Source organism: Erinaceus europaeus, chromosome 11 (genome assembly GCF_950295315.1).
Source record: "Erinaceus europaeus chromosome 11, mEriEur2.1, whole genome shotgun sequence".
Taxonomy (NCBI): Eukaryota; Metazoa; Chordata; class Mammalia; order Eulipotyphla; family Erinaceidae; genus Erinaceus; species Erinaceus europaeus.
Window position 1 is genome coordinate 114,359,568 of NC_080172.1, and position 26,347 is coordinate 114,385,914.

The following is a 26,347-nucleotide window of genomic DNA, read 5'->3' on the forward strand; positions in this document are numbered from 1 at the left end:
AGCATTCTCAGGCCTTACAAAAAAAGATCAACTTAAAAAGTAGTATTGTGGGAGTCGGCGGTAGCGCAGCGGGTTAAGCGCACGTGGTGTGAAGCACAAGGACCGGCGTAAGGATCCTGGTTCGAGCCCCTGGCTCCCCACCTGCAGGGGAGTTGCTTCACGGGTGGTGAAGCAGGTCTGCAGGTGTCTGTTTCTCCCCTTCTCTGTCTTCCCCTCCTCTCTCCAGTTCTCTCTGTCCTATCCAATAACTACAACAATAAAACAACAAGGGCAACAAAAGGGAATAAATAATAATAATAAAAAGTAGCACTGAATCTTACGATGAAAAATACTCCTAGGGAGGTGGGTGGTGGTGCACCTGGTTAAGCACACATAGTACTAAGTGCAAGGACACAGGTTAGAGTCCCCACTCCCCACCAGCAGGGGCGACACTTCACAAGCTGCAAAGTAGGCGTCTTTGTTTCTCCCTCTCTTTTTTATTCTCTTTCTTTCTTTCTTCTTTTTCTTACCTTCTTTTTTCTTTTTTCTTTTTGCCTCCAGGGTTATCGCTGGGCTCTGTGCTGGAACAATGAATCTATTGATCTTGGTAGCTTTTTCCATTTTATTGGATAGAACAGAGAGAAATTGAGAGAGGTGGGGTAGATATAGAAGAAGAGAGAAAGATAGACATCTGAAGACCTGCTTCACCACTTGTGAAGCAGAACTCCTGCAAGTGGAGAGTGGGGCTTTGAACCTGGATCCTTCTGTGGGTCCTTGTGCTTAGTACTGTATGTGCTTAACTGGGTGCACCATTACCTGACCCCCCCCCCATTTCTCCTTCTTGCTCAGTTTCTCTCTGTCCTGCTCAATGAAATGGAAAAAAAAAAAAAAAGGCTGCCAGGAGCAGTGGATTTGCAGTGCTGGCACTGAGCCCCAGAAATAACCCTGGACAGGAAAAAAATTAGAATTAAAATTTAGAAATACTAAACTTTGAGTCCGGCTTATAGTTGCCTTGGTGGGGAGAGACTAAATGACGTTGTGAGATGTATCCAAGCCTTGGGCCAGATGTCCCCCAGCCCTGCCCTGTGAAGAGGATTGAATGAAGACGGTAGTTTTTCACTTTGAGGATTCATGGCCTCTTTTGAGAGGCTAATAAAATCTTCCGCCACCTTTGTCAGGAGAAATCCACAAAATGTCAGAACATTTCTGGGACCCTCAGACCCAACCTTGGAACTTTTAGACATCTGTGAACTCGTAAGAAACCCAGTGAGACCATCTTCCAGGGCACATCCTGTGTGACCTTGAGAATGACTTTGCCTCTTTCTGAGTCTGATTCCCCATACTACAACAATTCTGACAACTGTGGTCCAGGAGGAGGCACAGTGGATAAAGCACTGGACTCTCAAGCATGAGGTCCTGAATTTAGTCCCTGGTAGCACATGTAACCAGAGTGATGTCCGGTTCTTTCCCTCTCTTCCTACTTTCTCATGAATAAATAAAATCTTTAAAAAAAATAAATCAATCAAAATAAAGTAAACAAAAATTCTGACAACATAACCTATCAACCCCTGCCAACTAGACAGTACAAGGCAGGATTGCCCTCAGCCAGCACAGTGTGAAACAGAATGCACTGTCTTCCCCGACTATAGGAATAAAGAAAGAAAAACTCAGGGAAATAACGAGCACAAAGTCATATGCAACACATCTGTCTAGCTTCCATTATCGCATTTATTCTACTTTGAATTCTCCCATGTCTGTTTAAAAATAGCAAATTTGGGGGCCAGGTGCTGGTGCACCTGGTTGAGTGCACATGTTACAGTGCGCAAGGACCCAGGTTCGAGCCCCCGCTCCCCACCTGCAGGGGGAAAGTTTTGCCAGTGGTGAAGCAGGGCTGCAGGTGTCTCTCTGTCTCTCTCCTTCTCTATCACTCCCTTCCCTCTCAATTTCTGACTGTCTTTATCCAACAAATAAATAAAGATTAAAAAAAAATTTTAAATAGCAAATTTAAAAATAACTACTTTTATTTCTGGAAGCCAATGTGCTCCACACCCTGTTAACCTGTTCTTGTTTCTTCAGCCCTCACAATTTCAGGGGTTAAGCATGGTCATCCTCATTTTATTTTATTTATTATTGGGTAGAGACAGAGATAAATAGAGCGGTCAGGGGGAGATAGAGGGAGAGAGAAGCAGAGAGACACACACCTGCATTACTGCTTCACCATCAGTGAAGCTTTTTCTCTGCAGAAGGGGACCAGAGGCTTGAACCTGGGTCCCTATCCACGGCAATGTGGATGATTAACTGCCTGGCTCCTACCCTCATTTTACAGATGAGGACACTAAGGCATCTAGGTGCAGTTGTGGAACTGAGGTTGACAGAGTTATTGGGTTGTCAGAAAAGTCTTGACCCATTTTTGCACAGAGACAGAGAGAGGGAGAGAGATAGAGAGAGAGAGAGAGAGAGAGAGAGAGAGAGAGAGAGAGAGAGAGAACCACCCAACAGAAGGGCCTTGTGTTTCCAATACGTTGAAAAACAGTTCTAGGGAGTCAGGCTGTAGCGCAGCGGGTTAAGCACAGGTGGCGCAAAGCACAAGGACCGGCATAAGGATCCCGGTTCGAACCCCGGCTCCCCACCTGCAGGGGAGTCGCTTCACAGGCGGTGAAGCAGGTCTGCAGGTGTCTATCTTTCTCTCCTCCTCTCTGTCTTCCCCTCCTCTCTCCATTTCTCTCTGTCCTATCCAACAATGACAACAACAATAATAACTACAACAATAAAACAACAAGGGCAACAAAAGGGAATAAATAAATAAAATAAATATTTAAAAAAGAAAGAAAAAAAAAACAGTTCTCACAAAGTATAAATTCTGCACCCAGACTGCATTCTCAGAGTCTAAAATCTCGTCCCCTGTTTGGGGAGGGAGCCATGTCAAATTTTATGAAATGTCTGAATTAACGTTTAAAGTCATGCCGATTAAGTCAACTTGGAAGCTCATAATAGTTCTCACCAACAGCTGGGAAAGAGTTGCCAAGCTGAGGCCCCATAGGGGCAACTTTAATGAAAAGAGAACAGCTCTTCAGAGCAGGAGTATGTTAATTATTGGCGCGCAGACCGATATTTCTGGTTATAAATGTCCTTCTTTCTGCAGCAGGTGACGGCATGTGTCCCCTCCTGCCCCTCCGTCCCCGTTCTTGATGCCCCATTGGTTCACTGAGAAAATTCTTCCAGTAGACGGGAGAGGAGGTGGCTCTGGTCTCTAGCAGTGACGATCCCGGTCCAGGGGCATCAGATTCGGGTTACAGGCTGTGAGGACTGGAGCCCGCAAAGCTCTTCTCTGAAGGGACAAGACTGGATCCAGCCCTGCAGGGATGCCTATGACCTTTTCTTTTCTTTTAGGCAGAGAAAGAGAGGCAGAAAGAGCTAGAAAAAACAACGAGGCTTTTTGCAGCAATGTGAGGAGAGCGGACTTGAACCTGGGTGGTGCACGCAGCAGAGCAGCTGGTTCGCTGTCCCTTCTCAGGATTTTTTCATTCTAGTGGGATGTTTGTCTTGACTCAGAAGAGTCTAGTTCAGGATTTTCTTCGTGGGCCGCCTCCTATGGGCCTGGAAGTAACACCCTACTTATTCTATGCTCTCCTATCTTCCAAGCATTATTTTTGTTTTATATTTATTCCCTTTTGTTGCCCTTATTATTTTATTATTATAGTCATTGTTAGATAGGACAGAGAGAAATGGAGAGAGGAAGGGAAGACAGAGAGGGAGAGGGAAAGGCAGACACCTGCAGACCTGCTTCACTGCTTGTGAGGCGACTCCCCTGCAGGTGGGGAGCCGGGGGCTCGAACCGGGATCCTTACGCTGGTCCTTGGCTTTGCGCCATGTGCGCTTAACCTGCTGCTCTACTGCCTGACTCCCTATTCTTTTATTTGTTTATTTTTTATTGGAAGGGGTGGGGGTGGTGGCTTACAGTCAACAGTTAATATTGTCGTTAGTACCTGTGCCATATCTCTCTGTGTTCTGCAAAGCACTAACCTGTCATCTAGCTCTTCCTCCACCATCAGGTTCCAGGAACAGACCCCCAGAGTCCTTTACTTTGGTGCAGTACTCCAAACCGAGTTCAATCTCTGCTTTGTGTGTCCTTCCCCTTATGTTCTTATTTTCCAGCTCTGTCCATGAGTGAGTTAATCTCATATTCATCCTCTTTCTGACTTACTTCACGGAGTTCCTTCAGGTTTCATTCAAGCTGAGGTGAAGTAGGCGAATTCACCATTTTTCACAGCTGAGTAGTATTCCATTGTGTATCTAGACCACAACTTGCTCAGCCACTCATCTGTTGTTGGACACCTGGGTTGCTTCCAGGTTTTGGCTATTACAAACTGTGCTGCCAAGAACATATGTGTACACAGATCTTTTTGGATGGGTATGTTGGGTTCCTTAGGATCTATCCTCAGGAGAGGAATTGCAGGGTCACAAGACAGGTCCACTTCTAGCCTTCTGAGAGTTCTCCAGACTGTTCTCCACAGGGATTGGACCAATTTCCATTCCCACCAGCAGTGCAGGAGGGTTCCTTTGTCCCCACAACCTCTCCAGCATTTGTTGCTGTTACCTTTTCTGATGTCTGATAGTCTCACAGGAGAGATGTGGTATCTCACTGTTGTCTTTATTTGCATTTCCCTGATAAATTAATCACTTGGATCATTTTTTTCTCTGTCTGTTGACCTTTTGGATGTCTTCTTTGGTGGACATTCTCTCCACATTCCTCTCTCTTCCTGATGCTGTGTGTGATGCTTCCATGTGGGCCTGGACTTGAGCCTCTTACATGGCAAGGTGTGTGCTCTACTAGGTGAATGCTCAGCCCTTCTTTCTCACTTTGTTAAAACTGAAATTATAGACACACAAAACAGTCATTCTCCATCCTTCTCTCCATGAGCACCTAAAAAAAACCACATCCCACTTTTTATCTTTGTAATTTTGTATTTTAGCTCCCTCATGTAAGTGCAATCACGCCACACATACCCTTCCGTGAGTGGTATATTTCATTTACGCCAGTCAAGTCCTTGAGGTCCACGCTCAAGGATTATAGTATTCCTTTCCTTCCTTGTAAGGCTGAACAGGATTGCCTTGCGTGTATATTCCACATTCTGCCTGCCCACACATCAGGAAACATGTGTGGGCCACTGCAATGCCTTTGTCGCTGAGCTATTGCAAATAATGTTTCATTTATTATTTCTTTCTTTCTTCTTATATTGGAGAGAGACAGAGAAAAATTGAGGGAGAAGGAGGAGATAGAAAGGAAAAGAGGGAGAGAGAGAGACAGAGAGACAGAGAGAGAGACCTGCAGCCCTGCTTCACCACCTGTGAAGCTTCTCCCTTGAACGCTGAAAGACTGGGACTTGAAGCCAGATCCTTGGGCATGGTAACCTGTGCGCCACCACCTGGCCGCTCTGAATAATGTTTCTGTATACATCGGTACACAAATATCTCAGACTTTCAGTATCTTGTGGTGTACAGCTAGAAGTGAAATTGCTGAACCATATGTTCTGTTATACAAATAGTGAAGCCAGTCTGCAGGCATCTTTCTCTCGCCCTCTCTATCTTCCCATACTCTCAATTTCTCTTCTGTCTTACCTAATTAAAATTAGAAAGAAAAAAAGAGAGAAAGAAAGAAAGAAAGAAAGAGAAGGAAGGAAGGAAGGAAGGAAGGAAGGAAGAAAAAAAGGAGAAAATGATCACCAGAGGTAGTGTATTCATAGTGCTAGCACTGAGCCCCAGTGTTGGCAATTAAAAAATAAAAAACAGGGAGTTGGGCAGTAGCACAGCGGATTAAGCGCACATGGCGCACAGTGCAAGGACCAGCATAGGATCCGGGTTCCAGCCCCCGGCTCCCCACCTGCAGGGGAGTCGCTTCACAGGCGGTGAAGCAGGTCTGCAGGTGTCTTTCTCTCCCCCTCTCTGTCTTCCCCTCCTCGCTCCATTTCTCTCTGTCCTATCTATCAATGACGACATTAATAACAACAACAATGACTACAACAATAAAACAACAAGGGCAGCCAAAAGGGAAAATAAATAAATATAATAAAAAAAAACGATAAAAAAGAAAAATGATGTGAGACAATAGCCAAGACAACAGAGAAAGGAGCTGGTGTGAAAGGAGCCGGATACAATGTTAGCACTTGGCTCTCCCCTTCCTCCTCCACTGCACTGTGGGTTCTCATCCGGGCTCCACCGACCAGAGTGATGGGCAGATGGACAGAACGTGGGGAGGGAGAAGCAGAAGTGGGAGCTTCATGGCTGATGAGGGGAAGGGGAAAGCTGGGAGGGGGGCCCTGCAGTGTGAGCTGCCTGTGGCAGTCAAGAGATGTCAAGAGGGCAGCCAGTTAGACGCTGACACAGAAAGGAGGGGATGGGATGGGAGGAGTGGAGAAGAGAGGAGAGGAGGAGAGGACGGGGGAGGAGAGGAGAGAATAAAGAGGATAAAAGGGAGAGGAGAGAGGGGAGAGGAGAGAATAAAGAGGATAAAAGGGAGAGGAGAGAGGAGAGGGGAGGGGAGGAATGGGGAGAAAAGGAGAGAGGAGAAGAGGGTAGGGGAGGAGAGAGGAAAAGAAGAGAGGAGAGGAAAGGAGAGGAGAGGAGAGGAGAGGAGAGGAGAGGAGAGGAGAGGAAGGAGGGGTGGGGAGGGGAGGGAGCAGAAGAGAAGGGAGGGAAGGGAGGGGAAAGAAGGAGAGAGGAGGGGAGGGGAAAAGGAAGGGGAGAGAGGAAAGGAGAGAAGAAGGGAGGGGGAGGAGAGGAGAAGAGAGGAGGAGAAGGAAAAGTCGAGGGGGAGAGGAGGAGAAGGGAGGGGAGAATGGGAGGGGAGGAGAGGAGAGGAGAGGAGAGGAGAGAGTCCTTACTTAAAGACAGAAGCCAGAGCCCCCTTGAAGTGGGAGGGGGATAGGGGTGGGAGTCCCAAGAGGGAAATGGAAGACTCAGCCCCTTCTCTGTCAGTACCCTCCACAGCATGACGACATGCAGCCATGCTCACAGAACAAAAAGCTGAAGGGAGGAAGAGCTGCCAGGAACCACCACTGGTGGGTGGGCGGCATGGTCCCCAGCCCTGTCCTCCTGGGGAGGGGGTTGAGGGGGGTGTGAAGACTCTTCAGTCGAAGCCCAGTTGAAGGTGGAGAACAGGAAGGAGAAGGCAGAGCTGAGTGGGGTTCCAGGTTGGCTGGGTGGAGACGGTGGCTGCCAGCAGTGGGTTCACAGAGACCCTTGGGAGTGGGTAAGGGTGAGTCCCTCATCTATGGACGAAGGGCCGGCATTCCTTCTGTGCGTCTGCCACCTGGTGGCCCGCAGGACCCTGACAGCGGGCGACAGCATCTTGCCAGTCATGAGCATTTACAAAGAAGCCCTGTGAGCTTCTGTGAGCCCCTGTGGCTAGTTAGTTGTGTGAGTCTGGGGTGGGGCCCCTCCTGTGGGATGCAGAGAAATCTGGGGGGGGGGGTGTTGGTGAGGACTTGGGAGACAGATGCAGAAGTGCAACTCAAAGCTCTGAGCTTCCTGCTTTGCTGAGGGAGCAGCTTGGCCAGCCAAGGCTTTGTGGACCTCGGGGGTTCTGTTTATTTATTTTTGTTTGTTTGTTTTTGTTTCAATTTTTGGTATTATTTTATTGATTTATTGGATAGAGATATCCAGAAATCGAGAGGGAAATGGATGATAGAGAAGGAGAGAGAGGGGCCAGGTGGTGGTGGCGCACCTGGTTGAGCTCACAAGTTACAGTGCATAAGGACCCGGGTTTGAGCCCCAGGCCCCCACCTGCAGGGGGAAAGCTTTGCAAGTGGTGAAGCAGGGCTGCGGGTGTCTCTCTGTCTCTCTCCCTCTCTCTCTTTTTTTAAAAAAACTTTTTAAAAAGATGTTTAAAATGTTTTTCTTTAATGTTTGTATTTATTGGCTAGAAACAACAAAAACTGAGAGGGAAGGGAGAAGGTAGAGACAGAGAGATGCTCGCAAAGCTTTCTCCTTGGAGGTGGGAATCAGGGGCTCAAACCTGGGTCCTTTTGCATTGTAACATGTGCACTCAACCAGGTGTGCCACCACCCAGCCTCAGGGTTTCTGTAGAGGTCTCCACTGTATGCTGGGGCCAGCTGCTGGGGGTGCCCAGAGGTACTCCTGCTGGTATCTCACCACTCCAGGCCAGCCACCCCTTCCTTTCTTTCATCGGAATGCCATCTCCCCTTCCTTATTCCTGTCTCTATTCATGCCTTTCTCCCTCTCTGCCTCTGCCTCTCCCCCCCTTTCTCTCTGTCTCTCAGTGTTCCTGTCTCCTTCCTTTCCTTTTTTCTCTCTCTCCACTCTGTCTCTCCATGACTCTCTTCTCTGTGTGTCCATCTCTCTCCTGTCTTCGTTCCTCTCCCTGCCCTGTTATCTCTCCCTTTCTCCCTCCCTGTCTTTCCACCCCACTCATGTTCATGCCTAACCATGCTTCCTTGTCCTCCCTCTCCACCCATCACTGCCTGTCCCTCTCCACCCACCCCTCTCTCTGGCTGTGTCTCTCCTCACCAGCCTGTCCAAAGCCGCCGACCTGGACCACCACTGGGTGGCCAAGGCTTGGCTGAATGACATCGGCCTGTCCCAGTACTCTCAGGCCTTCCAGAACCACCTGGTGGATGGGAGGATGCTCAACTCCCTGATGAAGAGGGACCTAGAGAAGCACTTGAACGTGTCCAAGAAGTTCCACCAGGTCAGCATCCTGCTGGGCATCGAGCTGCTTTACCAAGTGAACTTCAGCAGGGAGGTGAGGACTGAGTGTGTTGGGGGGGTGGGGCTTCTGTACTGTCCTTGCCTCTCTGGCATCTGCTGTCTGTCCATCCACCCACCTGCCCATCTCCTACTCATTAATCCACACAGTCAGTCGTTGATCCCCTCATCCTCCCTCTCTCCCTCCCTCCCTCCCTCCATTTTCTTCTTCCTTCCAACATCTGCTTATTGCCTGACCACGGGCCAGATTCTGTGCTCAGGTCAGAGGAAATGAAGGACCCTGTATCTTCCCACAGCCCCAAAGCCCTGTTTTTTCAGGCAGGAGAGCCACAGGGCACACCAGACACAGATACAGACACAGACACAGACACAGATACAGACACAGACACAGATACAGACACAGACACAGATACAGACACAGATACAGATACAGATATAGACACAGACACAGACGCAGATGCAGACGCAGACACAGATACAGACACAGACACAGAAACAGATATACACAGACACAGACACAGATACAGACAGAGACACAGATACAGATATAGACACAGATACAGACACACATACAGACACAGATACAGATATAGACACAGACACAGACACAGATACAGACACAGGTACAGATATAGACACAGATACAGACACAGACACAGATACAGACACAGATACAGATATAGACACAGACACAGACGCAGAAGCAGACGCAGATGCAGACGCAGACACAGACACAGACACAGACACAGACACAGACACAGACACAGATACAGACACAGACACAGATACAGACACAGACACAGACACAGATACTGACACAGACACAGATACAGATATAGACACAGACGCAGACGCAGATGCAGATGCAGACACAGACACAGATACAGATATACACAGACACAGACACAGATACAGACACAGACACAGACACAGATACAGATATAGACACAGATACAGACACAGATACAGATACAGACGCAGACACAGATACAGACACAGATACAGACGCAGACACAGATACAGATACAGATACAGACACAGACACAGATACAGACACAGATACAGATATAGACACAGACACAGATGCAGACGCAGACGCAGATGCAGACGCAGACACAGATACAGACACAGACACAGATACAGATATACACAGACACAGACACAGACACAGATACAGATATAGACACAGATACAGACACAGACGCAGACACAGACACAAACACAGATACAGATATAGACACAGATACAGACACAGACACAGACGCAGACACAGACACAGATACAGACACAGATACAGATACAGACGCAGACACAGATACAGATACAGATGCAGACGCAGACGCAGACGCAGACACAGACACAGACACAGATACAGACACAGACACAGATACAGATACAGACACAGACGCAGACACAGACACAAACACAGATACAGATATAGACACAGATACAGACACAGACACAGACGCAGACGCAGACACAGACACAGATACAGACACAGACACAGACACAGATACAGATACAGACGCAGACACAGATACAGATGCAGACGCAGACGCAGACACAGACACAGACACAGACACAGATACAGACACAGATACAGATACAGACACAGACACAGATACAGACACAGATACAGACACAGACACAGATACAGACACAGACAAAGATACAGACACAGACACAGACACAGACACAGACACAGATACAGACACAGATACAGATACAGATATAGACGCAGACACAGATGCAGATACAGACACAGACTTTCCCAAGGGGAAACGTCTAGGGTCTTAGAAGATCCTACATTAGATTCTTCCACAGGGATGAGTTAGTAAAACAAACTCAGGAGCCAGGTGGTGGCGCACCTGGTTGAGTGTATATGTTACAGTGCACAAGGACCTGGGTTCAAGCCCCTGGTCCCCACCTGCAGGGGGAAAGCTTCACGAGTGCTAAAGCAGGGTCTCTCTGCAGGCTGCAGGTGCCTCTCTGTCTCTCTCCTCTTTCTCTCACTTCCTTTCAATTTCTGACTGTCTCTAATAAATAAAGATAATAAAAAAAATTAAAAGATTTTAAAAAGTAAATAAAGCAAACTCAGAGAACAGCAGCAAGCCCTGCATAGCCCTGCCTGGTGTTGGCCTGTTGGCCGCTGCCTGGATTCTGAGCTCTGCCCAGCTCAGCGCCCCCCAGATATTTCCCCAGGGACTGAGTGACATGTCGGGACACAAGCAATGCCAGGTGTCATGGATGGACAGAAGAAGGGGCTTCCTGGCCTGCTCCAGCCCACTGCAGGGCCCTGGGGACAAAGTGATTGGCGGGGACACAGATCCGAACTCCCCGGCGTCACCTGCTGGTTAGAAGTCAGATTGCAGTCAGGGTACAGCAGTTCTTCTAGCGTTTGCCCTTCTTCCGTAGCCAGTCAACAGCATCAGGTTGAGCCTGATGTCAAGTTTCGAGACCTCCTTTGAATCTGGAGAGGTGGCAGTCGTTGACTATGTGGGTCATAGTCTGTCTGGAGCCTCAGGGGCAGTTCGGGTCGTCTCTGGCTCCCCAGCGATGGAACATAGCGGCGCACCGGCCATGGCCTGTTCGATAGCGATTGAGGAGGGCCCAGTCATAACGTGCTAGGTAAAAGCCGGGTTGAGGCTCGCAGGGGTCTGTGATGAGGTGTTTGTTCTTGACCTCAGCTGACTGCCAACTCTGTTTCCAAGAGACTGGAACAGAGAAGTTCAGTGTAGGCGTAGAGGACCAGATTGGGTGACGAGACGTCAAGCGTTGGACAGGGTGGGCGAAGATATCCACGTATATTGGCAGGTCCGGTCGAGCGTAGACGTGGGAAATGAACTTAGATGATGCCGCATCCCGACGAATATCTGGCGGGGCGATGTTGCTAAGAACTGGCAGCCATGGAACCGGTACAGCCATGGAACCGGTACAGCAGTGATGTGTTCAAGTGGGCAGAACTCGGGCAAGGGCTTGGTTTTATTTTTAATCTAATTAATTAATTTTAATTATTATTTTATTTATTGAACAGAGACAGCCAGAAATCTAGAGGGAAGGAGAGAGAGAAAGACACCTGCAGCTCTGCTTCACCACTCATGAAGCTTTCCCCGTGCAGGTGGGGACCCAGGGCTCCAACCAGGTCTGTGAGCACTGTAATGTGAGCACTTAACCAGGTGTGCCACTCACTGCCTGGCCCCTTGGGTTTGGTGCTACACAGGAAATGCTGAAGCCGTCAGAACAGAGGCTCTGTTCACCACAGGCCCAGGGGTGCTTTGTCTGGGAGCCACCCTCCCCGCCCCAGGAGGCTTAGAAAGGGGACACGGCGGGGCTGGGTGGTGGCGGACCTGGTTGAGTGCTTGTGTTGCAATGCACAAGGACGCAGGTTCAAGCCCCCGGTCCCCACCTGCAGGGGGAAAGCTTTGCGAGTAGTAAAGCATGATAGCAGGTGTCTTTCTCTTTCCCTCTCTGTCTCTCCCTTCCGCTTGATTTCTGACTGTCTCTATCCAATAAATAAATAAAGATAAAAAACAGAAAGAAAATAGAAACAGGATACCAGGATGCTCCTTCTGAGGTCCCCGTGGGTCACACAGCACCTGTCATTTTCAGCCTTCAGAGATGGGTGGCAGCTAGGACCCTTGGCCCCATGCACAGACCTCACCACTGGCATATCTCACAAGTGGTCTCTGGGCACCTGCTCCCGGAGGGCTGGGCTACCAGAACTGCTGCAGGTCTCTTGTCACTCCTCCTCCCACACACACACCTGGGCACAGGTATCTGCACCTCCACATTCTTTTATTATTATTATCTTCATTTAGGGAGAGATAGAGGGAGAGAGACAGCTGCAGCACTGCTTCATCACTCTTGAAGCTTTACCCCTGCAGGTGGCTCGAACCTTAATCTTTGTCCAGGTTAACGTGAGGCCCTAGGCCTTCACGTTTGTCCCTCAGAGAGGAGGATCAGGTCACAGATGGACACAGTGAGCCCCTCCTGGTGTGGACAATCTACAGTCCTGCCTGCTCTGTGGACCTTGGTTCCCCATGTGACTTCACCTGCTTCCTCACAGCCCCGCTTCCCCCCGCCCTGAGCCCTGCTCCCCTGCCCACAGGCCCTCCAGGAACGTCGGGCCCGATGTGAGACACAGAACACTGACCCCGTGGTCTGGACTAATCAGCGTGTGCTCAAGTGGGTGCGGGACATTGACCTGAAGGTGAGTGTGCAGGGGGCCTGGGGACATTGGGGTGTGTGAAGATCCCATAGGCAAGTCGGGGTGCACACGCCAGCCTCCACACCTGTAGGCACCTGGCACTGCTGGCCAGGCTGGCATCCGGAGCCTGTCTCTGCCACTTGGGAGGAGGGTGTTGAAGGCCCCACAGCTGAGCCCTGATCGGTGACTCTTCTCCTGGTGACAAAGAAGTCATCCATCAGTTGTTATCTTTTTTTTTTTAAAAAAAGAAACATTATGGGAGTCGGGCTGTAGCGCAGCGGGTTAAGCGCACGTGGCACAAAGCGCAAGGACTGGCGTAAGGATCCCGGTTCGAGCCCCCAGCTCTCCACCTGCAGGGGAGTCGCTTCACAGGTGGTGAAGAAGGTCTGCAGGTGTCTGTCTTTCTCTTCCCCTCTCTGTCTTCCCCTCCTCTCTCCATTTCTCTCAGTCCTATCTAACGACGACATCAATAACAACAACAATAATAATTACAACAATAAAACAAGGACAATAAAAGGGAATAAATAAATATTTTTAAAACATTATATTTTTATTATGAATATGAAATATAATCACTTGACTGTCACACATGGTATTATACCATAAGTATGTTTCTAAGTTTTTCCATACCAGATAAAAGTCTTTTTAAATTTTTTACTTATTTTTTCACTGCTCCTGTCACCTAAAGTCTGTGTCCTCATCCCCACTCCAACAAACAAACACCATACTTCTCCCATAGTCTTGAAAGTAGGTTGGTTGGCGTGTTTTCACCTTTGTATGTTCAAATCTCTACATTCCTCATATGACTGGCGCTGCTGTGCAGTGTCCTTCCCCTCCAAACTGGTGTCCTTCCCCTCCTAACTGAAGAGTCCTTCCCCTCCTAACTGCAGTGTCCTTCCCCTCCTAACTGCAGTGCCCTTCCCCTCCTAACTGCAGTGTCCTTCCCCTCCTAACTGCAGTGCCCTTCCCCTCCTAACTGCAGCGTCCTTCCCCTCCTAACTGCAGTGCCCTTCCCCTCCTAACTGAAGAGTCCTTCCCCTCCTAACTGCAGTGCCCTTCCCCTCCTAACTGCAGTGCCCTTCTCCTCCTGACTGCAGTGCCCTTCCCCTCCTAACAGAAGAGTCCTTTCCCTCCTGACTGCAGTGCCCTTCCCCTCCTAACAGAAGAGTCCTTCCCGTCCTAACTGCAGTGTCCTTCCCCTCCTAACTGAAGAGTCCTTCCCGTCCTAACTGAAGAGTCCTTCCCGTCCTAACTGCAGTGTCCTTCCCCTCCTAACTGCAGTGTCCTTCCCCTCCTAACTGCAGTGTCCTTCCCCTCCTAACTGCAGTGTCCTTCCCCTCCTAAATGCAGTGTCCTTCCCCTCCTAACTGCAGTGTCCTTCCCCTCCTAAATGCAGTGTCCTTCCCCTCCTAACTGCAGTGTCCTTCCCCTCCTAACTGCAGTGTCCTTCCCCTCCTAACTGCAGTGTCCTTCCCCTCCTAAATGCAGTGTCCTTCCCCTCCTAACTGAAGAGTCCTTCCCCTCCTAACTGCAGTGTCCATCCCCTGCTAACTGCAGTGCCCTTCCCCTCCTAACTGCAGTGTCCTTCCCCTCCTAACTGCAGTGCCCTTCCCCTCCTAACTGCAGTGTCCTTCCCCTCCTAACAGTAGTGTCCTTCCCCTCCTAACTACAGTGTCCTTCCCCTCCTAACAGCAGTGTCCTTCCCCTCCTAACTGCAGGGTCCTTCCCCTCCTAACAGCAGTGTCCTTCCCCTCCTAACTGCAGTGTCCTTCCCCTCCTAACTGCAGTGTCCTTCCCCTCCTAACTGCAGTGTCCTTCCCCTCCTAACTGCAGTGTCCTTCCCCTCCTAACTGCAGTGTCCTTCCCCTCCTAACTGCAGTGTCCTTCCCCTCCTAACAGCAGTGTCCTTCCCCTCCTAACTGCAGTGTCCTTCCCCTCCTAACTGAAGAGTCCTTCCCCTCCTAACTGCAGTGTCCTTCCCCTCCTAACTGCAGTGCCCTTCCCCTCCTAACAGCAGTGTCCTTCCCCTCCTAACTGCAGTGCCCTTCCCCTCCTAACTACAGTGTCCTTCCCCTCCTAACTGCAGTGCCCTTCCCCTCCTAACTGCAGTGTCCTTCCCCTCCTAACTGCAGTGCCCTTCCCCTCCTAACTGCAGTGCCCTTCCCCTCCTAACTGCAGTGCCCTTCCCCTCCTAACTGCAGTGCCCTTCCCCTCCTAACTGCAGTGCCCTTCCCCTCCTAACTGCAGTGCCCTTCCCCTCCTAACTGCAGTGCCCTTCCCCTCCTAACTGCAGTGCCCTTCCCCTCCTAACTGCAGTGCCCTTCCCCTCCTAACTGCAGTGTCCTTCCCCTCCTAACTGCCCTCCACCTCCTAACTGGCTTCCCTGAGCATCATCTTCTCCAGTTCTACCCACTTTATCCCAAAGGGCACAACAGCATCTTTCCTCATTGCTGAATAATATTCCATTGAGCATATGTTCCATAACTTTTTTATTCCAGTCATCTCTCAAAGGGCATTTTGTTGGTTTCTAGGTTTTTGCTATTGTGAATAAATCCACTATGAACATTCTTTTTTTTAAAAAAAAAACTTTTTTCACATTTTATTTATTTATTATTGGATAGAGACAGAGAGAAATTGAGAGGGATGGGGAAGATAATAAAGGAGAAGGGCAGAGAGACAGCCGCAGCCGTGCTTCACCACTCACATAGCTTTCTCCTTGCAGGAGGGGATGGGGGCTCGAACCTGGGTCCTTACACATGGTAACATGTACACTCAACCAAGTGCGCCACCACCCGACCCCTTCAATTGCTGTCTTAATGGCCCTAAGAGTAGGCGGCATTTCTTCTAGTATTGGAACGAGTTGTTTCTCAGGGGTATGTCCTGGCTGTTGGGGGCACACCCCCTCTTGGAACTGGGGGAGCTTCAGGCCAGCAGGGTGACCCCCACAGGCTCCTCAGCTGCAGGCCTCTGCCTTCAGGAATACGCTGACAACCTGACCAACAGCGGGGTCCACGGTGCTGTGCTGGTGCTGGAGCCCACGTTCAACGCTGAAGCCATGGCCACCGCCCTGGGCATCCCCAGTGGGAAGCATATCCTCCGGAGACACCTAGCGGAGGAGATGAGCTCTGTCTTCCATCCCGCCAGGTGAGTGTGGGCTGTGTTGGGCCAGTCCCAGCTTCCCTACCTGCTCCCTCACCTGCTGTCCTCTGCCTGGTCCCCTGCACCCAGCCAGGCTCCTTTTACAGAGCGGGAGGCCAGAGCTCAGCAAAGGAGGACCTGGGCAGGTTCTTCTCCCTGTTATCCTTCCTTTATTGGGAGGATTAATAGTTCACTGTCCACGGTAAAACACAGTCATGGGTCCATGGGATACATGTCTCAGTTTCCCACATCCTACTCTGACCCCCCACCTAAGTCCTCCTCCGCCATCATGTCCCAGGACCTGAACCCTTTGGTGCAACTTTGGTGCAACACACCAACTCCAGTCCAAGTTCTGCTTCGTGTTTTCCCTTCTGTTCTTATTTCTCAACTTCTGTCACTGAGTGAGATCATCCGATATTCATCCTTCTCTATCTGGCTGATCTCACTTCACAGGATTCCTTCCAGCTCCATCCAAGATGAGGTGAAGAAGGTGAATGCATTCTTAATAGCCGAGTAGTATTCCCTTGTATAAATCAACCACAACTTGCTCAGCCACTCATCTGTTGTTGGACACCTGGGTTACTTCCAGGTTTAGGGTATTACACATTGTGCTGCTGTGAACATAGATATATACAATTTTTTTTTGGATGGGTGTATTGGGTTCCTTAGGCTATATCCCCAGGAGAGGAACTGCAGAGTCACAGGGTAGGTCCATTTCTAGCCTTGTGAGAGTTCTCCAGACTGTTCTCCACAGGGGTTGGACCCATTGACATCCCCACCAGCAGTGCAGGAGGGTTGCTTTGGGGCAGGTTCTTAAGAAGAATGTGGGGTTAAATCCTCAACACACCCCTGACACAAGGAAAGTTTCTTTCCTTGTGTCAGGAAAAGCCGTGAAAATTGGTAGTGGTGGTGGTGGTGGTGGGGTTTGCTCTTGTCTGAGAGAGTAAGATGGGGGCTGGGTGATGGCACTCCTGGTAGAGTTTTCACATTACTATATGCAAGGACCTGGGTTCAAACCCCCAGGCCCCACCTGTGGGAGAAGCATCATAAGCAGTGCTGCAGGTGTCTGTCTTTCCCCCTCTCTGTCTCTCCCACCCTGTTCTCCCTCTCTCTCTCTCTCTATCTCTCTCTCTCTCTCTCCCATCCTGTGTTCTCTCTCTCCCTCCCTCTCCCTCTCTCTCTCTCTTTCTCTCTCTCCCATCCTGTTCTCTCTCTCTCTTTCCCCCTCTCTGTCTCTCCCACCCTGTTCTCCCTCTCTCTCTATCTCTCTCTCTCTCTCCCATCCTGTTCTCTCTCTCTCTCTCCCCCTCTCTGTCTCTCCCACCCTGTTCTCTCTCTCTCTCTTTTTAAAATAGATATATTTTATTTTATTTTTTACCAGAGTACTGCTCATCCCTGGCTTATGGTGGGAGGGAAAGGGGGATTGAACCTGGGATCTGTAGTCTCAATCATTGTGAGAATCTGTTTGCATAATTTTTATGCTGTCTTCTCCACCCCCAATTCCTCCTCAATTTCTCTCTGTCTCTATGAGAAAGAAAGAGGAGGAAGGAAATCAAAGAAAATTATTATTATTATTATTATTATTATTATTATCATTATTATTTTCCTTTTCCAATTTTGCCTAAAGGGTTATTGCTGGGGCTCGGTGCCTGCATTACAAATCCACTGCTCCTGGAGGCCATTTCCCCCATTTTTTTTGCCCTTGTTGTAGTTGTTATTGTTGTTGGACAGGACAGAGAGAAATGGAGAGAGGAGGGGAAGACAGAGAGGGGGAGAGAAAGACAGACACCTGCAGACCTGCTTCACCGCCTGTGAAGCAACTCCCCTGCAGGTGGGGAGCCAGGGGCTCGTACTGGGATCCTTACGCCGGTTCTTGCGCTTTGTGCCACCTGCACTTTTATTTTTTATTAAATTTTTTATTTAAGAAAGGATTAATGAACAAAAACATAAGGTAGGAGGGGTACAACTCCACACAATTCCCGCCACCTAATCTCCATAACCCACCCCCTCCCATGATAGCTTTCCCATTCTCTATCCCTCTGGGAGCATGGACCCAGGGTCGTTGAGGGTTGCAGAAGGTAGAAGGTCTGGCTTCTGTCATTGCTTCCCCGCTGAACATGGGCGTTGACTGGTCGGTCCATACTCCCAGTCTGCCTCTCTCTTTCCCTAGTAGGGTGGGTCTCTGGGGAAGCGGAGCTCCAGGGCACATTGGTGGGGTCTTCAGTCCAGGGAAGCCTGGCCAGCATCCTGGTGGCATCTGGAACCTGGTGATTGAAAAGAGAGTTAACATATGAAGCCAAACAATTTGTTGAGCAATCATGGATCCCAAGCTTGGAATAGTGGAGAGGAAGTATTAGGGAGGTACTCACTGCAAACTCTAGTGTACTTCTGTTTTCAGGTATATATTTTGCAGTAGTTTATGGATACGTGTGCACATAAGCTCTCTCTCACAGAAACTGGTGTATATCTAGGTTATGGGACTTTGTTAGAAAGTGAACTACCTGAAATGAAATTAGAGTGTACTATAAAAGGAAAGGTCTCACCCGAGTAATGAAGCTGAAGGGTTGTCATTCCACACGTGAAGTCTCTGGACACAGTCTGAGGTGAAGCATGTTGAGGTGGCAATCGTTGCGTTGGTTAGGTTGTGATCAGCGGATGCAATATTATTTGGTTTGGATTGGGAGATGCATACGGGAAAGTGGGCCCTATCCAAGGGTTCCAGGACTGGGGGAAGTAGGGGCTCTATAGTGGAGATGTGATGTTCCTGCTGGATAGTTAATGTTATCATCACATTATTTGTTAATTGGGTTAACTTTGAAAAGTCCTTTTGTGATGGTTTGCTGTACAGTATCCAGTATTTTGTATATAGCTGTGCTATTGGATGCTTCTAATCTACTTGGTCTAGGCTTTTGAGAGAGTCCGCATATCAAATACACAGCCTATATATTAAAAAGATTCAGTTTGTGTTTTGAGAAACTTTGAGACATACAATTGATTTTCCCCCTCTCATATTAATTAACTACTGATTTATATGTCTACATTTTGCTAGGAGTGTACATAAACACCATTCCCACCACCAAAGGACTGTGACCCATCCCTCCCACCCACTCCCACCCCCCACTGGCGCAGGAAGCTGCATGTCTACCCCTCACCACTGGGTTTTTACTTTGGTGCCCTACTTACAATTTGATCAGGTCCTGCTTTTAGTTTCCCTTTCAGATCTTCTTAGTCAACTTCTGTTGATGAGTGGGATCATCCCATACTCATCTTTATCTTTCTGACTTAGTTCACTTAACATAATTCCTTCTAGCTCTGTACAAGATGGGTCAGAGAAGGTGGGTTCATTGTTTTTGATAGCTGCATAGTATTCCATTGTGTATATATACCACAGCTTTCTCAGCCACTCATCTGTTGTTGGGCACCTGGGTTGCTTCCAGGTTTTAGCTATTATGAATTGTGCTTCTATGAACATAGGAATACACACCTCTTTTTGGTTGGGTGTTATGGAGTCCTTGGGGTATAACCCCAGGAGAGGAATTACTGGATCATATGGAAGGTCCATGTCTAGCCTTCTGAGAGTTTTCCAGAATGCTCTCCACAGAGGCTGTACCAATTTACATTCCCACCAGCAATGTAAAAAAGGTTCCTCTGTCCCCACATCCTCTCCAGCATTTGTTGCTGCTGTCCTTTTTGATGTATGCCATTCTTACAGGAGTGAGGTGGTATCTTAGTATTGTCTTAATTTGCATTTCTCTGACAATCAGTGACCTAGAGCAGTTTTTCATATGTTTGTTAGCATTTTGGATTTCCTCTGAGGTGAATGTTTTGTTCATATCCTCTGCCCATTTTTGGATGGGATCATTTGCTTTTTTGGTGTTAAGTTTGCTGAGCTCTTTAGATATTTTGGTGATTAGTTTCTTGTCTGATGTATGGCATGTGAAGATCTTCTCCCATTCTGTGAGGGGTCTCTCTGTTTGTTTAATAGTTTCTTTGGATGTGCAGAAGCTTTTCAGTTTGATGTAGTCCCATTGGTTTGTTTCTGCTTTAGTCTTCCTTGCAATTGGGTTTGATTCATCAAAGATGTCCTTGAGGTGTAGGTGGGAAACTGTTTTACCAATGTTTTCCTCTAAGTATTTGATTGTTTCTGGTCTGACATCTAGGTCTTTGATCCATTTGGAGTTGATTTTTGTTTCTGGTGAGATAAAGTGGTTCAATTTCATTCTTCTGCATGTTTCAACCCAGTTTTCCCAGCACCATTTATTGAAGAGAGCCTCCTTTTTCCATTTAATCTTTTGGGCCCCCTTATCAAAGATTAGATGCCCATAGGTGTTGGGATTTACTTCTGGGCTTTCAATTCTGTTCCACTGGTCTGTGTGCCTATTTTTGTTCCAGTACCATGCTGTTTTGATGATGATGGCTTTATAATATAGTTTAAGGTCTGGGAGTGTGATGCCTCCATTTCTGTTTCTTTTCCTCAAGATGGTTTTGGCAATTCTAGGTGTTTTCAGGTTCCAGATAAATTATTGTAGTGTTTGTTCTATTCTCTTAAAGAAGCTTGGTGGAACTTTGATGGGTATTGCATTAAATTTGTATATGGCTCTGGGGAGAATATTCATTTTGATGATATTTATTCTTCCAATCCATGAGCATGGGATATCTTTCCATTTCTTGGTATCAGTTTCTATTTCCTTGAGTAGCGACTCATAGTTTTCAGCATACAAGTCTTTCACTTCTTTGGTCAACTTTATTCCTAGGTATTTGATTGATTTTGCTGAAACAGTAAATGGGAGTGATTTCTGGATGTCTTCTTCTTCAGATTTAGTGTTTGCATAAAGAAATGCCACTGATTTTTGTACATTGATTTTGTAGCCTGATACCTTGCTATATTGCCTAATAACTTCCAGTAATTTTCTACTGGATTCTTTAGGTCTTTCTATGTATACTATCATATCATCTGCAAATAGTGAGAGCTTGACTTCTTCCCTTCCAATCTGTATTCCTTTGATTTCTTTCTCTTGCCTGATTGCTATGGCAAGAACTTCCAATACTATGTTGAAGAGTAACGGTGACAGTGGACAGCCATGTCTAGTCCCCGATCTGAGGGGGAATGCTTTCAGCGTCTGTCCATTGAGTATGATGTTGGCTCTAGGTTTGCTATATATAGACTCCACTATCTTGAGGAATTTCCCATCTATTCCCATTTTTTTGTAGAGTTTTGAGCATGAACGGGTGTTGGATTTTGTCAAAGGCTTTCTCTGCATCTACTGAGATAATCATGTGGTTTTTGGCTTTGCTTTTATTGATGTGGTGAATGACCTTGATTGACTTACGGATGTTGAACCAGCCTTGCATTCCTCGGATTAATCCCACTTGGTCATGATGAACAATCTTTTTGATATGTTGCTGTATCCGGTTGGCCAAGATCTTGTTTAATATTTTGGCATCTATGTTCATCAGAGATATTGGTCTGTAGTTTTCCTTTTTTGTTCTGTCCCTATCAGCTTTTGGTATCAGGGTGATGTTGGCTTCATAAAAGGTGGAAGGGAGTATTCCTGTTTCTTCAATATTATGGAATAGCTTAAGAAGTATGGGTATTAACTGTTTCCTGAAAGTTTTGTAGAATTCGTTTGTAAAGCCATCTGGTCCAGGACTTTTGTTGTTGGGGAGATTCTTAATAACGGTTTCAATTTCTTTGTCTGTGATTGGTGCATTTAGATTTTGCAGTTCTTCTTGGTTCAGTTTTGGAAGTTCATAGGTTTCTAGGAATTGTTCCATTTCTTCCAGATTCTCTAGCTTGGTGGCATATAGTTCTTTATAGAAGTTTCGCAGGATTCTCTGGATTTCTTGGTGTCAGTTGTGATATCTCCTGCATCGTTTACAATTCTATTAATTTGAGTCTTCTCTCTTTTTTGTTTGGTGAGTCTGGCTAGGGGTTTGTCAATTTTGTTTAATCTTTCAAAGAACCAACATTTGGCTTCATTGGTCTTTTGTATGGTTCTTTTATTTTCGATGTTGTTTATTTCTGCTCAAACTTTAGTGATTTCTGTCCTTCTGGTTGCTTTAGGGTTCCTTTGTTCCTCTTCCTCTAAGTCCTTGAGGTGTGCAGTAAGGTCATTCATTTGAGCTTCTTCTTGGTGTTTAATATGTGATTGTATGACTATAAGTTTCCCTCTCAGTACTGCTTTAGCTGTGTCCCAAATATTTTGATAGGTTGTGTCTTCATTTTCATTAGTTTCCAGGAACATCTGAATTTCCTGTTTGAGTGAGTCTCTGACCCAGTGGTTCTTAAGGAGCATGTTGTTTAGTTTCCAAATTCTGTGTCTTTTAATAATTTTCCGTTTGTTGTTAAATGTTAGTTTTACTCCACTGTGGTCTGAGAAGATACTTGGGATTATTTCAATGCTCTTGAATTTATTGATGCTGTCTTTGTGGCCTAACATGTGGTCTATCCTTGAGTATGTGTTATGTGGATTTGAAAAGAAGGTGTGTGCCACCTGCACTTAACCTGCTGTGCTACTGCCCAGCCCTGCAAAGAAAATTAAAACTGGCCACCAAGAGTGGTGACTCAGTGAGCCCCAGCAATAACCCTGTTGGAAAAACAAACAGACAAACAAACAAACAAACACTGAAGTGGCCACTCCAGGTGGCGCAGCGGTAGGCTTGCGTTTCTCTCCCTCTCCCCCCCCCATCCCCAGAGAAGGCTCCAAGGTGGTAGATCAAAAGGATCATCACCCTGCAGAGCTCTGAGCCAGGCTCAGCCCTAGCTGTCCCCGGCCTAGCATGCCAACTTTCTTAAGAAAATTTTTTTATTATTTATTTTCCCTTTTGTTGCCCTTGTTGTTTTATTGTTGTTGTGGTTATTACTGTTGTTGTTGATGATGTCGTCATTGTTGAATAGGACAGAGAGAAATGGAGAGAGGAGGAGGAGGAGACAGAGAGGGGGAGAGAAAGACAGACATCTGCAGACCTGTTTCACAGCTTGTGAAGTGACCCCCCTGCAGGTGGGGAGCCGGGGGCTTGAACCGAGATCCTCACACCAGTCTTTGCACTTCATACCATGTGGGCTTAACCCACTGCGCTACCACCCAACCCCCAGCATGCCAACTCTCTAACAGGCTCGACAGGAGTCAGGGACTCCCAGTCTGAACCTCAGTTTTCTTGTCTGTGATGTTAGAGCATGACACATCCCTACCTCACAGCTCTGCTATGACAATTCAGTGAGGCAGATTGTGTCCTGTGCAACACACACACACACATACACACACACACACATATATACACACACACATGTATATACACACATACACACACATACACACATATACACATATATACACATATATACACACATACACACATACACAACACATATATACACACATACACACATAATACACACATATACACACATACACACATAATACACGCACGTATATATACACACATACACACACACATATACACACATACACACATAATACACACACATACACACATACACACATACACACATATATATACACACATACACACATAATACACACATATATACACACACATAATACACACATACACATACACACATATACACACATACACACATATACACACATAATACACAGATACACACATACACACATATATATACACACACACATATACACACACCCCACACGGATGGAGCTTTCCTGCCCAACTTCCCAGGAAGTTCTCGAGTGATATTCTTCTGCACTGGGTCTGCTCCAGCTCCACCATTAGCAACTCAGAGGAGAGAAGCCACCCCACTGTAAGCTCAGCCACACATGACTCTCAAGCACACGGAACAGGAGACCCTCACCCCCACTTCCTGCCTTGCCTGGCAGGTCCCCCAGGCCTGCAAGAGACAGACAGACCCAAGAAAATGGTAGGGACAGTGTTCTTGGTTCCCCAGCTGGTGACCCAAATAAGGGCAGAGAGAAATCGAGAGGGGAGGGAAGGTAGAGAAAGAAGCACTAAGAGAGATACCTGTGGCCCTGCTTCACCACTCGTGAAGCTTTCACCTTGCAGGTAGGGCCCTGAGGCTTGAACCCAGGTCCTTATACTCCCGGTGCACCGCTGCCTGGTCCCTAGGCTGAAGTGTCCAGGCACCAAATAGAAGGTAATATTTTGGGGTCTGGGTGGTGGTGCACCTGGTTAAGTGCATGTATAACCATGTATAACCATGCATAAGGACCTAGGTTCAAGGCCCCAGTCCCCACCTGAAGGGGGAAAGCTTCATGAGTGGTGAAGCAGGGCTGCAGGTATCTCTCTCTCTCTCTCTTTCTCTCCTTTTTTATCTCCCCTTTCTCAAAATTTTTCTTTGTTCTATCAAATAAAACAAAGTTTAAATTTTTTTTAAAAAGGAAGGTAATATTTTATATAATTCTTCCTAGGCCCACTCTGGCCTGGGGTAAGGAAAGGTCTGTGCCTAGCACCCTGGTCTTGTGTTTCAGAAAGGCCTGGCAGAGACTTAGGGCTGGACTCCAGTGCCTCCACCATCTGTGTGATTTCCAGCAAGACCGTTGCCCTGCCTGAGCCTCAGTGGCTTCTGCAAAGAGAACTGTTCCCATGGGTGATGGCGCACCTGGTTGAGTGCACATGTTACAATGCGCGGAGACCTGGGTTCGATCCCCTAGTCCCCACTGCAGGGGGAAAGCTTTGCGAGTGGTGAAGCAGGGCTGCAGGTGTCTCTCTGCCTCTGTATCTCCTCTTCCCTCTTGATTTCTGACTGTCTCTATCCAATGAATAATAATAATAATAATACATTTTAAAAAGTACAAACATTACACCCAGGGGAATTCACCTGGATGGGTTGGAGTCAAGAGAAGAGCAGGTGGTGATTAAGGCAAAGCCCACCCTTGAAGACACACCACCTCCATGTGTACAGGGAGCCCCGAGCACTCGTGTCTGAGAACTCAACTGTACTTGCCATCACCTGAGTCAGAGGCGTGCCCCACATGCTGGCACTCCCCGCCCTTGACCTTTCTTAGCTTGGCTTTGGAAGAAGCAGAGCTGTTTGGAGGCAGCTGGAAAGACGTTAGAAGGGTCCTTGCTCTCACAGGTGGCCCAAGCTGAGGCTCCCAGCTCTTGCAAACTCCCAAGCACAGTCCATCAGAGTCCGTTGGGATGTGCTAGGATGCATCTTCTGTGCTAACATGAATTATGATCATAGCCACTTATGGGTTCCAGCTAAGCTCCAAATCACTCTTTTATGTGATAGCAGGGAGAGAGCAGAAGGCCTCACTGAGAGAGAACGGGAGAAAGCAGAGGGAGAGACAGACAGAAAGGGAAAGAGAGAGAGAGAGAGAGAGATGCCAAAGCACCATGGAGTTGCCTTGCCACCAATGGAGGCTCCCAGATGGTACCTGGGATCAAACCCTAAGCCTCACCCACACCAAGACATTGAGGTGTGCACTCTACCCACTGAACTATCTCCTGACCCCTCCAAAGAAGTGTGTGTGTGTGTGTGTGTGTGTGTGTGTGTGTGTGTGTGTGTGTGTGTGTGAGAGAGAGAGAGAGAGAGAGGACCTGGACACTTGTGTACCATTTCTATGCTCCCAGGCCACTTCTTCATTCAAATGGAGAGACATAGAGACCCCCCCCCATGCCAAGGTTTCCCTGTGGCTGTCACAGGTGAGCTGTGTGCATGGCAAAGTACGTGCCTTACCCAGTGAGCTGTCTCTCCAGTTCGCCAAAGCACATGGAACCCCTTGTCCTAACTTCTTGTGACTGGCTCTGTTAGGCTCCCACTCTGCAGATGCAGAGAGCAACGTGCAGGTAAATGAAGAAAGACGCTCACTTCAGACCGTGCGGCCTGTACCCAGGAGAGCTGGGATTTCAGGCCACCTGCCTGGCGGATGTCCTGAGAACAGCTGAGCACATACAGAATTTGGATGTGGCAGGATTAGCAGAAGAGGCGCAGAAGACTGGGGCCAGCCCTGCGGCTGGAGTCTAAGGGGAGACGATGGTATACCAGAAGTCTAGAAGAGAAGTGGTGGGGGGTAAGAGGCAAGAGGACTAAACTCAGGATTCCTGGCTCTGGCGTTGTCTTCTTGCTCCACCCCAGGGTCCCCCTCACCCTCCGCAGCAGTGAGCTTCTAACAGGCGCTTTTACACAAAGAAGGGAGAAACTGGGGGAGTCGGGCGGTAGCGCAGCGGGTTGAGCGCAGGTGGTGCGAGGTGCAAGAACCGGCGTTAGGATCCCAGTTCGAGCCCCCGGCTCCCCACCTGCAGGGGAGTCGCTTCACAGAGGGTGAAGCAGGTCTGCAAGCGTCTGTCTTC

At 47.9% G+C, this 26,347-nt stretch overlaps 1 protein-coding gene across 3 annotated transcripts in view; it reads left to right on the plus strand.

Annotated features, from left to right (window-relative positions):
• Positions 1–26,347, plus strand: part of LOC103122359 (kazrin) — a 585,567-nt gene that overhangs the window by 553,688 nt on the left and 5,532 nt on the right. For 2 of the 3 annotated variants that reach the window (XM_060202328.1, XM_060202327.1), the window contains exons 11-13: positions 8,509–8,740; positions 12,812–12,913; positions 15,888–16,054. In XM_060202328.1, the coding sequence (XP_060058311.1) occupies positions 8,509–8,740; positions 12,812–12,913; positions 15,888–16,054 (501 nt within the window). Of the gene's footprint in view, positions 1–8,508; positions 8,741–12,811; positions 12,914–15,887; positions 16,055–16,501; positions 16,581–26,347 lie in introns of those variants that run through there. The other variant, XM_060202329.1, reaches the window with a different exon arrangement.